At 34.8% G+C, this 14,943-nt stretch overlaps 1 protein-coding gene across 3 annotated transcripts in view; it reads right to left on the reverse strand.

Moving 5' to 3' along the window:
- The window catches only part of LOC135128015 (protein nervous wreck-like), an 81,964-nt gene that overhangs the window by 20,573 nt on the left and 46,448 nt on the right, over positions 1-14,943 (reverse strand). The window contains exons 7-8 of one of the 3 annotated variants that reach the window (XM_064054798.1): positions 4,526-4,732; positions 4,294-4,447 (exon numbers count right to left, since the gene is read on the reverse strand). In XM_064054798.1, coding sequence (XP_063910868.1) covers positions 4,294-4,447; positions 4,526-4,732 — 361 coding nt within the window. Of the gene's footprint in view, positions 1-4,293; positions 4,448-4,498; positions 4,733-14,943 lie in introns of all 3 variants that reach the window. The other 2 variants (XM_064054797.1, XM_064054796.1) reach the window with 2 other exon arrangements.

Below are 14,943 nucleotides of genomic sequence, written 5' to 3' on the forward strand. Positions count from 1 at the left end.
GTACACACTTTGTTATGACATCAACTAATATAATATCACTGATATATAGAGTGTTCATAAAAAAAATAAACTGTAGAGTTTTCACATAACTATATTTCAATTTTTGTCAATTTGAACACGTGTATTTTATTACTGTCTCTTATTCAATTTTTTGTTCTCGTTCTTTCAATATGTCAGTGTGTCCTTTGAAAAAGAGGTAATATGAATAACCATCAAATAACCATTAACCTTAAATATAGAAAATACTTAACAAAAATAAAAGGAAACAAAAACCCTCCATTTAAAATGTTCGTAGTTAATTTTATGTCCCCTGGTGTTTTATTTTCGAATAAATATATACATTTAAAGGAATCGGATGTTTTGTTGTTGGATGAATTTGAAAAAGTTTTTAGTGTTTTATTTTTTATGAGTGAATTTGAAAAAGCCCTGAGTGCCGCAGTGTTTTTTTTTTTTAATTCGGAAGACTCTTGGGTATCCATATTTTGGCAGCTTATGGAGATTTTTTTTTTGTAAATTATTTGAAACAATTATAGGGATCTTTGGTGTTTCTTTGTTTTTTGGTTTAAAACAATGTTGCTGTTGTAGGTATTCCTGTTTGGAAAAAATTTGAAAGTGCTTTGGAGCCTCTAGTCTTTTCTTATAATAATTTAATTAAATTTCTTCCGCGCACCCACCCTCTCTTTTGTTAGAGGGTATCCCATTTGCCAAAATTACTCTTATCTTAGCAGGTACTAGCCCCACCCACCCACCCTCTCTCTTCTTGGAAGGTATGTTATTTACCAAAATCAGCCTTATCTTAACAGGTAGTAGAGCCGCCTACCCACCCTCCCTTTTCTTAGAGGATATGTTATTTGTCAAAATCAGTTTTATCTTAGCCAGAACTGATGACTAACTTTCACAATTTTCATCCACTTTTGAGCCTCTCACGTCACAATCAATTTTTTCAATGAAATTCTTAGTTTTTGTTTTAATGTTGGATAGTACTCTCAAGGTTTTTTTAACAAATCTTTGTGTTTTTCTCTTCCAAATCCAATCCTTCCAATTCTTTCGAAATATTCACATTTTATTTAACCAGAGAATACATACATACAAATGTATACAAATTTCTTATACCGAGTGTCTGGAAAATGGCGGATAAACTCTCTCCTACGCTCTTGACAATCAACTGGTGAGTCTGGGAAAAATAGTAAAAAAATTTCTTCTCACATTTTGGTGGAGTTATAATGATTTTAAAATTGGTTCTTTTGCTTGTTTAATAATTAAACAACACATTCATTATCACAATAACTAGTAATAAAACTTTTAATTAAGATTTCTCTCGCCCGTAATCATGTTTAATTATTATCATTTCATTTAGAATATACCTGATACGAAGCGAAGGTCCAAATCAGTAAAACTCGAATAAGCATTTAAAAATGTTTGACGTATCAAAAATTGTCAAAGTTTTTGGACCCTATGTTTAAAATGTTCGCGGTTAATTTTACCAGCTATTCTTTTCTTCGAGGGTACCTCATTTATCAAAATCAGTTTTATCTTAGCAAGTACTAGCCCCGCCCATCCACCCTCTCTCTTCTTGGAAGGTATGTCATTTGCCAAAATCAGTCTTATCTTAGCAGGTACTAACCCCACCCACCCACCCTCTCTCTTCTTGGAAGGTATGTTATTTGCCAAAATCAGTCTTATCTTAGCAGGAACTAGCCCCACCCGCCCACCCTTCTTTTCTTAGAGGGTATGTCATTTGCCAAAATCAGCCTTAACTTAAAAGGTAGTAGACCCGCCCACCCACCCTCCCTTTTATCTTAGCCAGAATTGATGACTAACTTTGACAAAAAATGATCAAAATTTGGAAATATTACGAGCTTACTTATTTGCACAAGGCAGGAATTTTGAACATCTTCTCTTGTGTTCAGTTGGTTCATGCTGTAATGGAATTTTCGTTTGTTGGTTTTGTTTTTGTTTATAATGTATAAATGGATTATTAAATGTTTGTTTCTTGGTTTACTTATTAATGAAAAATAAAAGGTGGATTTCAGTTACCATCGGTACTAAGAAATCAGAAAATAAGCCAGAGGTATTCACGCATTAGGTAGGTGAAAGGGTTGCCAATTTTACTTTTTTTCCTAATCTACATCATAAAGAAGTTTTTTATTATTATTTTTTGGGACTCCCGACATACACGTACATAACGTACTGCACAGTTAATCCACCAATTTCCAGACACTCAATTTTAATTTTAGCACAATAAAACGCGTCTCTTGATGTATCTCTCCATTGTAATCCAGATTAAAAAAACCTTATTGCGATTTTACTGTGAAATTTTCCATTGCTAAAAATTACGATTTCCATAAAAATGGCGTTAATATAAATTGGGACTTTCCTCTTGCATCTACATTACATGCAAAAATGTAAGCAATAAATATCTTGCATAGATGACATACAAAAATTCTACTATAAGCAAGTCAAAAATTAATTTTTAAATTTTTAGTTTTAAATAAGAATTAAAAATTAGAAGAACAAAAGAAATTTGTTAAGGTTATTAACTTAAATCTGTAAAACTTGTAACAGCCACCTCAATTTTTGTTATTTTATCATTTAAATACTTATATTGTTTTTTTCCGATTGTATCAGTAAATTCTAACAATTCTGTTAATATCAAGTTTAAACAAACTAAAAAGTTGGACAAACTTTTAGAGGACCAAACTAAACGTGACACTCATAAATATCTTCGAAACGTGATCGCAAAATTTAGACACATTTGATCGCTTTTTCCTTAAGTTAATGTTATTGAAGATCGTAAAAATTCAGTCGGAGGTTCCGCTGTATATGCAAAGTGTGTCTTTGTATCGATTTTATTAAGTTGGGGTGATCTCTTGATAAACACTTATTCAGCTAATATTATTTCGTATATCTGATTTCCGAACTACTCGGTCGATGAACTTGCTTGCTTGTAACGCATCATTTTTCTTCTTCTCACCGAAAGGAAATAACATCTCTAAAACAATCTGACATAAAATGAAAAGGTATTTCGCTAATAAAGCTGGCTGATGCTGCTGATGCAGGATGTTTAAACACTGAGATGAAACAACACAGCTTTATGTGTGTATCATCTGTTTATACATTATCAAACTGGCACCCTATACCATTATGTTGGCTGAAATTGCCAGGGTTCAAACTGCTCCGACAAGAACAAACAACGATACTTATGAATAATATGCTTTAAACTTGAGAGAAGTTATCTATAGCAAGCAGAGGGTCCCGGAAGTCTGAGGTGGATTTTAGTATTTCTGATTTACAGTTTTATCTTCTGTGCGGTGTCTCTAATAATAATTATATTTTCTCATTATAAAGCGCCGTTTGCGTTTTATAACTAACACATTTCTTTCACTTTCAAGTTATTAGTTTAGTTTATATGTATATTTCTGGAGTGTCTCAGTCACCTAAACGGATCTGTACTGAAGAATGGGTGACTGAAAAAGGACTACGATATCAGTATGAAACAGAAGATTTTTCAAGTTAGCGGACAGTTTTTCAACAAAATTGTTTCCTTTTATAGCTTTGCTTTTCATAAAGTATTTTGAAGAGGGTTTGCAACAAAGTTCGAATATTTTTAAGGGTGTGTTTGAAGTATGTAGACGATATTCTTTGTCATTTTAGAGTATAGAGTAAATATTTTAACCAATCAATAATTTTAAAATTAGATGTATGTACTAGCTATGCTTGCATTCCAGTTTTTAATATCCAGATCCGGATGATACTATAATGACAAATTGGAATTTTATCTCAAGTATAGTCTTTTCGAACTATTTTGAATTGTTACTATATAGTCTTAGGTTGGAATACCGTAATGATAAAAACAGATCTACAGGGTGATAAACGAAAATAGAAAACTTTTGTCAAAAATCTGCGATACGAATTAAGAAAATTGTATTCCAGACTTTAATTTGCATTTTACTCTTATGTACAAACCGGAATATATTAATAACCTGACGTGATAGAAAAATTCTGTAAATAGATTTAAACTCAATGGTTCAGTTCCAATTTGTACAATGAATTAGTTTACCAATAACTTTAAAATATAAAAAACAATTTGTAAAAATCCAGCTTAAAGCATATACCTACATAATTATTCTATCATAGCCTGTATCTACAGTCTACTAGCCATGCTGAAAATAACCACATCTTTAAAAAACAAGTGATGCCACAGCGCCATCTTGCCTAGCCAATCACTGAGTTCATCTACTTCAACCCCTACATCCCTCTCCGTCACTGTGCAAGAACTCATTCTTTGCCTACCCCACTCACCGTCGACCTCAGCGTTCTCAAACTGATCTTGCTGACTTCCTACGCTGTCTTTGTCTTGTTGCTTTTCGACTTGCGGCGGCTGTACCGTTACCGTTTCCCCGTCCGCGAAGTCGCTGTCGTAGAACGAGTCCGAACTGGGATGGTCCTGTAAGCAGCAAATTTCGATCGAATAAATGTCGACACACACTTATCTCACCCCCGTCGTCGAAACGTAAGTCCTCACCGATAATGAGCTGGCCGAACGTTGAATGTCTTGGACGTTGAGCGATTCGGCCTCTTGGAGCCACTCATCCACGTTCACACCGCCGTCGCGGAGGGCTTCGATCCGCGCTTCCGCTTTGGCTTTGGCCGTTTCCGCCTTGCGGATGTTCTGCTTCATTTCTTCCATTTTCGTTTCCAGGTCGGGGCCGTTTTGGTCGTTGGGGTCCACCTGCGAAGTGAGAGTGAGGAGTTTGTTTTTTTGAAGATGTAACCGGGATCTTGGGTTTTTTAATAGGTAATGTTAGGGTTATGTTGTTATCTAAATGGTTTGTTAAAAGGGTCTTTTCAAAACCGCCAGCTGTTGTTTTAATGATATTTTTCATCTAATCGCCTTTTAATGAGATTTTAATAATAAAAACTTAGTAAAATCGACCGGCACTAGCAGCATATAAAAACATATACTAAGTGCAAAAAAAATCCGAACATCTTGAAAACGTCAATATTTTTAAATGAAATTTTATACACACATTGGTTGTTGTATAAGTAAGAAATGATGAACATATGAAGACAATTGAAGAACTTTTACGTCATTTTAATTTTTATTGTCCTGATTTGAGGTCTAGCAAGATGGGGCTGTTCTGTAAAATTTTGACGTTTTTCGGTATTCGATTTCGACAATTTAAATTCCTTAAAAAGCCGTTAACATGCCCCCAGTGCGAAGACGTCTTCAGTATTCACAATTAGGTGATTTTGATAAGGGTCGAATAATAGGCATGCATGGAGCAATATTGTCCTTTAGAAATTGCACTTCGTGTTAACAGAGTTGTGTCTACAGCGACGGAATGTTGGCAGGCGTGAAGTCAAGACGGTAGAAGACACAGAGCTACAGGATCCGGGCGACCAAGAGCTACCACTGGGCGCCAAGATTATCGTCTGCGTTTGTTAGCTCTAAGAAACCGAAAGTCTACAACTCGGGCAATTGCCAACGAATGGTTTGCTGATGTTGTTAGACCTATAAACATGCGTTCCGTATACTACCGTATTAGATCTTTTGTCCTTAAAACTTACCACCCACACTTTGCTTTAACTTTAACACCTGCACATAAGCGTCAACGACTCGAATGGTGCAGGGAACGTAGTGGATGGGACAAGGAATGGAACACTGTTGCATTCAGTGACCAATCGCGTTTTTGTTTATCCATGTATGATGGCCGTATGTCAGTGAGAAGAAGACGTGGAGAAAGACGAAATCCTCAATTTGCTATGGAAAGACATGTACACCGCACAGTAGGATTAATGGTGTGGGGGTGCATTGCTTACGGTAGTAGATCTACGTAAGAGTTTATTAGGGGGAGTACGACCTCTCCGCGATATGTGGAAGAAGTGGTAGAACCACATCTGCTTCACTTCTTAAGAACGCAACTTGGGCTTGGTTTTCAACAAGACAATGCGCGTCCACACATCGCTAGAAACACTTTTAACTTTTTTGAAGAGTATGAAGTGGAGTTATTGCCATGGCCTCCTAGATCTCCTAACCTCTCACCCATAGAACATGTATGGGATATGATAGGACGACGTTTAACTCATTTTCAGCGGCCACCACAAACTTTAAACCACCTGAAGCGTGAAGTATAAGCTGCTCGAGATGAATTAAATCAGGATGACATTGATCGACTCATTAGGTCCATGCCAAGACGTGTAAACGAATGCCTCAATAACAGGGCTGCTCCAACCCATTACTAGCTTAGGTGTTAATATTTCCATTTGAATTTTTCATCATTTACTAGTAGTAAGTAGTAGACTGTAAACCCAAAAGATTTTCAAAAAATTATTATTCTATCCAAGTGTTCGGATTTTTTTGCACTTAGTATATTTTGTGCAATTTGTGCATTTATTCCGTTTAAATTGCCCTACAATAATCATTACACTGGATAAAATAATTCAATTTGAGTTGTTCAGTGATTTCTGAGTGGAAATTGAGGAATAATTTCTAAATTCACTTTGACATTTCGATTTTCCACGCTTAATCCAAGGACCGAGCGTTTCACGAGAAATTGGACTCAGCAATAATTTCAGAATCCGATTTCTACAGCCTTTCACAATTCCCCATGTTAATTCCCTATGTCCAAACTTGAAGGAACTTAATAAAATAATGTTTTGTGATTTAGTTATCCAAGAATTTGTTGAGATAACAAATTCGGCCGAAAAGTAGGTCTTAACTTGACACAGCTTTTAATTTTACAAATTTTTTGCATTTTGTGTAAATTTGTTTTATTGTTTGTAAATTCACAGTTCATGTTAGGATTTTAATCGTTAACTGGTTCTAACACAAGCTTAACATTCAGAGATTGTTTGGATACAGCATTTGCTAGGAGATTTCATGAAATTCACTTAGTCAGGACTCATCCTTTTTTTATTAGATTATGAATAAGGTTTCTGGATGCTTATACTTAAATGTTAAATTTTAACACTTCTTAGTTCCTCACACAAGATTGCTAATAGCTCATTTACGGCCGTTAAATCAATCTAACGTTGTCCCACTCTGGGAAAATGACCGTGAAAGTTCGGTAGCATTCATAATATCATGGACTGAGGTACGAGTGGATTAAAACTTTTTCCCTTTAGGCAGTTATCATCGTTATCATCATCAGATCATCGAAACATTTTTCTCGCAACGTGGAAAATTACATCTACGAGAAGCTTTTCTCGCAACGCCTGATGCATTTTGTATTTATTTATCATGTGTTTGTTTGGGATACGCTGTGGACAGTCCACGATACAATCTCACAAAGCTAATGGTTTTAAGTAACCAGTCACTTGGATCACGGCATCATTTAACATAATGTAAATTCTTTGTTTGAATCGTTGATAAAGTGTGGCATAATTTAACATCAGGTAAATTCTTTGTTCTATCTTTAAAATCTCATTGAGCAAATTAACAACATTGCGGGTCATGTGGGACGTGCATTTTATTTCTTTGATTTAGATCATTATTTGCTTAGCGTCACAGGATTGATCACATTCGTCCGACTCCATTTTGAACCTCCAGATTGCCTGATATTTTTTTTGTGTTTGTTTGGGGAATGTAAACGAGGTACCACAATGCAGCTGAAGAACGTCACTTTTAAAAATTAACCAGTAACTCGAATGGACATAAAATTTGTATTCACCTCATGTAATTTTGTTAGCTTTGCAAATTTTCAGCTTATACAATTCTTCACTATCTTGCAATTTTAGCCACAGTAATTTTATTTGTTGCGTAATTTAAATTGAACGTAACTTCTCAAGCTCTGCAGTTCCTAACCTCACGTAATATTTTTGTCTGCTCAAGTTTTATTTCACACTAGATCTTTTTTGTTTTTATAAAGCTTTGCTAGTTTTTTTTGTACATATTTTGTTGTCATATAAATTGTCTGATGTCCAATCCTATTCTCAGATAAGAATTCTTTGCTGTTTAAAAATTTCACGAGAGTGTATGGTGAATTTAAATGTTGTTTATTGCTCTTTTTTTCAGTTGTAGTTTAATATCAGAGTCGTAGAAAGTGAACACTTAAACGGAATTGAGGTAAATAACACAGAAACACGTGGCGGAAGCGGAGTGCGCGGTTTCTTGTCGAGCTAGCGGTCGGGCCATCTGCACAAAGGATGCAGACCTATAGAAGAATGGATAGTTTCTTCGTGATAGAGGGATGTTGGGCGGCAGTGCTTGCGATAGAATAGAATCACCGTCGTGGATAGGAGAACAGCCACAACCAGGGGCCCCAAACTCCGCTCGTGCTACAGTGCCCCCTATGGGTAATTTTGCTGTGTTCTAGAACGAAATTGATGTAGTCCGAAATTTGAATTTTTGAATTTTTCACGGGCTTTCAAATTTTTTTTCAGATGTCAGTTTAAGGCGGGATCTTTGGGTTATCACAATATCTTTAATTGAATTTACAACATTTGTTGGAATTGTTGGTCCTCAGCTTCTATACATAAATTGACTCGGCTTTCATATTCTCCACATTCCACATCGTCATATTTTGAGAGTTTATAAACCCTGATACATGAAACCAGGCTTCATCATAAAAAATGTTATATCGAAAAGATCGTTGTTCATTGTTTGATAAATCTGTTACAATAAATCATTCTCTATTCATAATCAGGTAGTTTAAGTTCTTGAAACACCTGTATTTTGTATGGAAACAACGGCAAGTCATTTTTAATAATGTCTGATACGTTGAGTATGACAATATCTTAAAAATATATAAGAGTTATCATCCATAGCCTGTCGGACGTTTTCGACAGTTCCGGGAGTTCATTTTGTTAATGTGCACAAAACAATTTAATCACATAACTGAGTGTCTTTAAAAAATATAGCTTCATTCACTTGCTGGTCATTACGGAATGAGACTCAAGGATGAATTTCTTATGATTTTCTGAAAAATTCTGCTTTTTTGCCAAAATACACCTGGTCAATTTAGATTCTCTTTCAAATAAAGATGTAGCCTTAGAAAAGAGTGATTTTTATCGAAACTTGGAGAAACAATATGCGAAAACAAAGCACAATTTACGTTGTTACGCCACAAGATTATTACCAACCCATCGCAACACAAGTTGTATAGTTCAAGAAACGAAACGTTGAAGTTTATTTTGAAAGAATTTCTTCCATCCCTGAGGTATAGTTCAACAAATCCCGCTGTTTAAAGAATTAAAAAAAAAACTGCGCAATTTTCGCATCCGAACGCGAACACTACGCCATAATCTCACTAATAACGTGGTACGAATTCCCCATATACTGGTAGAAAAATTTCTGTATAATTTCGATTTTTTTGCGAAAATCTGGATGGCTCGAGAAAAATCTAAAGAACATGCATAGGAGTACGTTATTTTATAAAATTTAAACCCTGCTTATTATGAAAAATTGGAGCGTTTTATCATCTACATGATATTTCTAACATACGTACAAAATTTGACAACAAACGGTCTAGTAGTTTGGCAGATTATCTGTCTAATAAACAGGACAGACGGCAGATGGACAGACAGATAGACAGACGGAAACGGGAGACCCATTTTTCGTACTCTTGGAGCCATGACATATCGAGAAAATGTGAAAGTAGCCATTTGCCCGATGAACTCGAATAGAAGTGAAATATAAGGCAAACAATCAGGGGTATATAATTCAAAAAGAATATTAGGAGTTAGTTATAATTTTTGTTTACGATTTGTTACAAAAGTATTAGTTGTTCGTGGGTTACGAAAAAAACCCATACGCCGCTCCGGTACGACGCCTCTAGGTCTTCTAGTATATATGTGTCTATTCTGGTATGTACGGCGGTGATGACTCATCGGCCTGGCGGCAGGGCGTTCGCTGACGAAAAATCTGGAAGCGGAAGTCGCGATGGGCAACCCAGAAAACCGTCGAAGCGGCGTTCTCGTACTATCGAGAGGAACGTATAGGTTTAAATAGAACGATTTTTATTAAGTAAATCGAGTCCACGAGAGTACAGTCAAGTTGCGCCGGAATAATCAGTTGTGAAATTCGAGTTATTAAGAAATAAATTGTTGCATTTTAACCCACGCCGATTTTATTTACCCGTTCAACGTAAGATTAACAGGTTATGGGCCCAGACTTCGTCGGTTTTGATTAGAATGGACGCTGTGTTTGGCACTAAAACAGATGCCAAGAAATTGACCAAGGCGAAGTCAAAATATGTTACTCTTATTAGCTCATTACTTAATTTATGTGTGATGACTGATGACACGCATTAGTTAATGTGGTACCACAAATGGCACACAGCCAGTTAAGAAAGAAAAAGTTTTCCGGGTTCGGACCGTGTCAAATTTGAAAATGGTTTGGACGTTTCGCCCATTTTTGTACGGGTTCAGGAAATGAAATACAAGAAGAACGAAAAGTTCAGGAAAGAATAGAGTGACACTGAAGGCCTTTTTCTTTTCTTTTATAGAGAATGGGGGGTGTTTGGAAACGATTAGTAAGAGGGTAGTGGGGTTGAATTGGGGTGTTCCGAATGAGTGGGGATGGCTGTAGTAATTGGAGTACTGGCTTTCGAATAGAATTTGATGACCTGTCTGGTATCAGTTTCATCTATGTAAAATGCAGTACATGTATATGGAATTTGATAAATATATACATTTAGACGGGGATTCCCCAGGTTTGTCTTTCGGAGAAGGTAGAAAATGGTCTGCTTTACAGGGGGGCTTGAAAATGGTTCTGATTTTCTCTTTGGCAACGTTGACAACCACATATTTATTAAACAGGATACTATCAAAAGCTACAGATAAAACACGTGAAAAACTATGGACAAAACAACAGATTTAACTAGTTTCCGAGTTGTTGGATGTAAGGTCATAATTCGTATCCCTAAAAAAAAAGATCGCAATGGGACAGTAAATTAATAAAACGAAAGGATGTAGTTTTTTTAATCAATTTTTTGGTGAAGACAATCAAGAAAAGATAAATGAAGAAAGGAAAACAGAATTAGCTTTTTTTAAAGAGCAAGAAAGTAATACAGAAGATGAAGAAGGTACTTCAGAAGATAAAGAACAGACCTTTGGAAACAGAGAACACAGAAGAAAAGATTCCAGTAGAAGAACCAACTCGAGGACGGAAAAGGAAGAGTCATTTCATTCAGACTGAAGCAGAATCGCAAACCTTAGATGAAGCGTTAAATTCAAGACAAAAACAAAAAGAATTTGAGTCTCTTATGGAGAATAAATTTTGACAACTCAAGATAGGTTTTTCGGAATTACGGAATGGAGTAAAAGTTTGAAGCAAGACAGACGAAAATTTAGAATTAATAAAAATTAAACAAACTATGAACAGTAGAATTAGATATAATAACGAATTACCTACGAAATACGATATTAAGATCCTACTAGACGATCTGAATGCTAAAATAGGAAAGGAAGAGGAAGAGAAAAAAGTAATGCTCGTGAGGAATAAACATTTAATCAGTAAGAATGAAAATGAAAAGTGTTGATATAATTTGCACACTCAAACAACATGGAAATGTTTAAGGCTGATTTCCACCATGAACAATCTTGAGTTTTGCTAAACAAAGTGATGATACAAAAATAAAATACGAAATGCCAGTCAGAAAGAAAAACAAGAAAAGAAATATGTAGTAAAAACTGTCAAGAGAACTAGAAGAAAAAAGAGGTGCCAGACTGAGTCGGGTGAGAGTCAAGAAAAGTAGTGGACTAATTTGATACAAAACTAACCATAAGGAATGAGGAAGATTAAAACTGACGGAAGTACCCAAAGGGGAAACGAAAAAGAAAAAAAAGTTGTAAAAGTGTAAAGTAAAATAAATAATACAGAAAAATGAATTCAGCGCATTTTGAAAGCCTTAGAGACTGTAGAATTCTTTTATTATTCTTACAATTAAAAAAAAGAGATAAGGAACTTCCTCACTTTTTCTTGAGTACGAAAATTTACGGTGATTAAACAATAGCTTAAGGCAAAAAGTTAATTTGAGCTGAATGTAGAAAACGTAGAAAAGTTTAATGATCGTGTTTCCGTCGTTGGCGAGACTTGAGCTCTGAAAAGTTTTCATAACATAGCATTTGTTATTAAATCATAATATGAAACGTCTGTAATATAACTTCGCAAGTGTACCAGACAGCCTGACAAAAATAATGTGTGTTGGAAGCATTCGTGTAAAATGTTATTTCAAACGAGGTTGCGTGCTGTACAGAGATTGTTCATGACGTAATTATTATTTACTATTTTATTCAATGCAACGTGGAAGACAACTTGTTGCTTTATACTTCATTACACACGAAAAGTTCTAAAATGCAGAAAAATATAACATTAATAAGTAATCAAAACCAGAAACGTCTCTCATTTTCTTTCTTTCACAATTTACGTTATATTCAGTCGTGCATGTGAACAAAAACCGAGGATTTGTATATTTGTCTTACTAACAAAGACTGGAAAAAATTTAAAACATTTCTTCTCATTTGTCACGATTCCCGATTTAACTTAAACTAAATTACTATTCAAATATTTAACTTAATGTCCTCTTTTTTTTTCAGTCTTTAAATAATACTCGCCATTAATTCGTGGCCTTACTTTCTTTATTCAAATTAAACTCTTCCACAAACTTTTATCCCTCAATACCATTAGCATTCACCATAAATAAGCATTTTTTCACGAAACCGCTGCCGAATTTCCCCTCGCTCGTTATGTTCCTATCGATCTTTTTAATGGAGGGATATTAATCTGTTTACAGAGATTCTTCAATCCCTGGTGTCATCTTTCGCTTGATAATGAATTCAAAACTTAACAGAAACTTGGTAATTCATGTTTACACGGTATCATTTTGGATTAACGACGTAGCTATTAGCGAATCGTTGTTGATCCAGTCGTGGATTAAGCCGAGTCGAATTAAAAATTCATTTAGGCGGAAATGAGTGAAATTGCAGGCAAAAAAACGTAACGGGAAATAGATTATACGAATTTACATACATTTGGGGAGCATAAGCATTTTTTTATTTCCAGTTTTAAATCGTTGAAAAGCGAAAGTTGGTTTAATTTAAGTATGAAGAATACACCAGCCACTGTTTTGACGGAGGTCGTTAAGAATAATAAAAAATCTTCGTAACTACCCCCATAAGTTTAAACAACATGTTATATGGTACGCCTTTTGCTTATCTTGAAACTAGTAGTTATTTACCAGAACGAATAACAATGCATTTTTTATATTATTTTAATCGCCCGTATTGGGTGTAAAAGTGTAACTAACCGCAATTTCTATTGTCTCAAAGATTAATAATAATTGATAATTGTTTCGATGATTTCAACCGTAAAACTGGCTTACAATTAGTCAAGATAAGAAATTAGGTTTTGCGGAAATGGCAAATGCGACGTGCCATCAAGATGGCTCATTTAAGCTCTTTAACTATATCCAGAAGCAATTAAGAGACTTTGAAAGGTATTCCGGTATTGCTACTCTCTAAAGTCTCGCTTTTCCCTAAATTACTAACTCATCCCACTCATTTAGAACTTTGCTCTGCCTCTACGTTTGACAGTTTCGAATTTTTACGAGTTGCGGTGGAACAGGGTCAAGGTTTAACTTTCACAGATGAGTAAACCAAGTTAAAATCCGTTTAAAATAATGGTGGAGAATTTTCGAGAGCAAATAAAATATTAAAGAACGGTGATAGTAAATTTCTGCTCTGTCTGTTAGACAGTTGATATATTTAGGGATTAAAATTAATCACTCCGACATGTCGATACAATATTTACTTCGAAGTTATTTTTATTATTATCAATCAGATAGTTTTACTTTTTCATCACGAATTTTTAAAAATCAATATCTCGATTATTTATAGAAATTTCGGAAAGCGGTTTTCACCACTGTTTTCAGTTATACTACAAATTTTTTGAAATTTAGGGTACCGTGTGCTAACAGAAATACCTATTGTGCTGATATTTATATATTTATTCTATTCTATTTTTACTCTCTACGGACGACGTAACTCTAAACTGTTTAAATTGGTCAGTCTGCTGATGTGCAATTTTTATTTACCGGTACCTCTAATTCAGAAAAACGAATGAGTGATCAATATTTTTTCTCTCGCAGACAGATTTCATAATTAAAATAATTAAAGAGCCAGAGAATGTTATTTTCATCCGAGGTGAAAAACGATTAAACCCTGAACATTTTGAAAGGTCTGTTGGTTTCATTTTTAATAGACTTTATAATTAGGATTTCAGGAAATTGTTCATTTATGATTCACCGAACAACGTAAAAAAACACTGAGTAGAAATCACAATTACCATTCGACAAGGATACACCGAAGTTTTTGAATGGTAGTATTTTTGTATTTTTCTTAAAATTAAACGATTTCAAGTTATTTAGGGTGGCTATTTTTCATTAAAACACCCTGTATATGTTGCAGCAAGTATTCATGATCAAACATGCAGGGAAAACTTAATCCAACTAACTTTACTTTACGACTTCAACCGGGTTAACAATGTTTCGTCCACTTTCTAAGGTAAACACTCTTAAACTATACATTTGCCGAGAGTTTCAAGTCCGTTTACAAATTTATTTCGTCAAGTTTAGCGAGGATCGGTCGAGACTGAATAAAATACTCGTTTAACGACGTTTCGTCCCCGACTGGGGAGCTCTTCCGGGTTTATTTATTTATGAATGAAACAGTGAGTTCTCAACAATGGGTTAACTGTTCACGACACACGCAAGCGGGTATTATGAAATGTAATGGTCATGCACTACACTGTTTATATTAATTATGATCCTGCTGTGAATTTGCCACTGCAGTCTAACCGTTGTTTTCACAAATAATTTCATTAACTCCTAACATATTTCCGAGTAAAATATTCTTAAAACTTCTAATGAAATAAGCAAATCCAAATCAATGTAATCTAACTATTCCCACAAATTTTGACAAAAGTCAACATTTTATCTTGTT

Source organism: Zophobas morio, unplaced genomic scaffold (genome assembly GCF_036711695.1).
Source record: "Zophobas morio isolate AGI-343-1 ecotype UQ-CSIRO unplaced genomic scaffold, CSIRO_AGI_Zmor_V1 ptg000012l, whole genome shotgun sequence".
NCBI classification, from domain to species: domain Eukaryota; kingdom Metazoa; phylum Arthropoda; class Insecta; order Coleoptera; family Tenebrionidae; genus Zophobas; species Zophobas morio.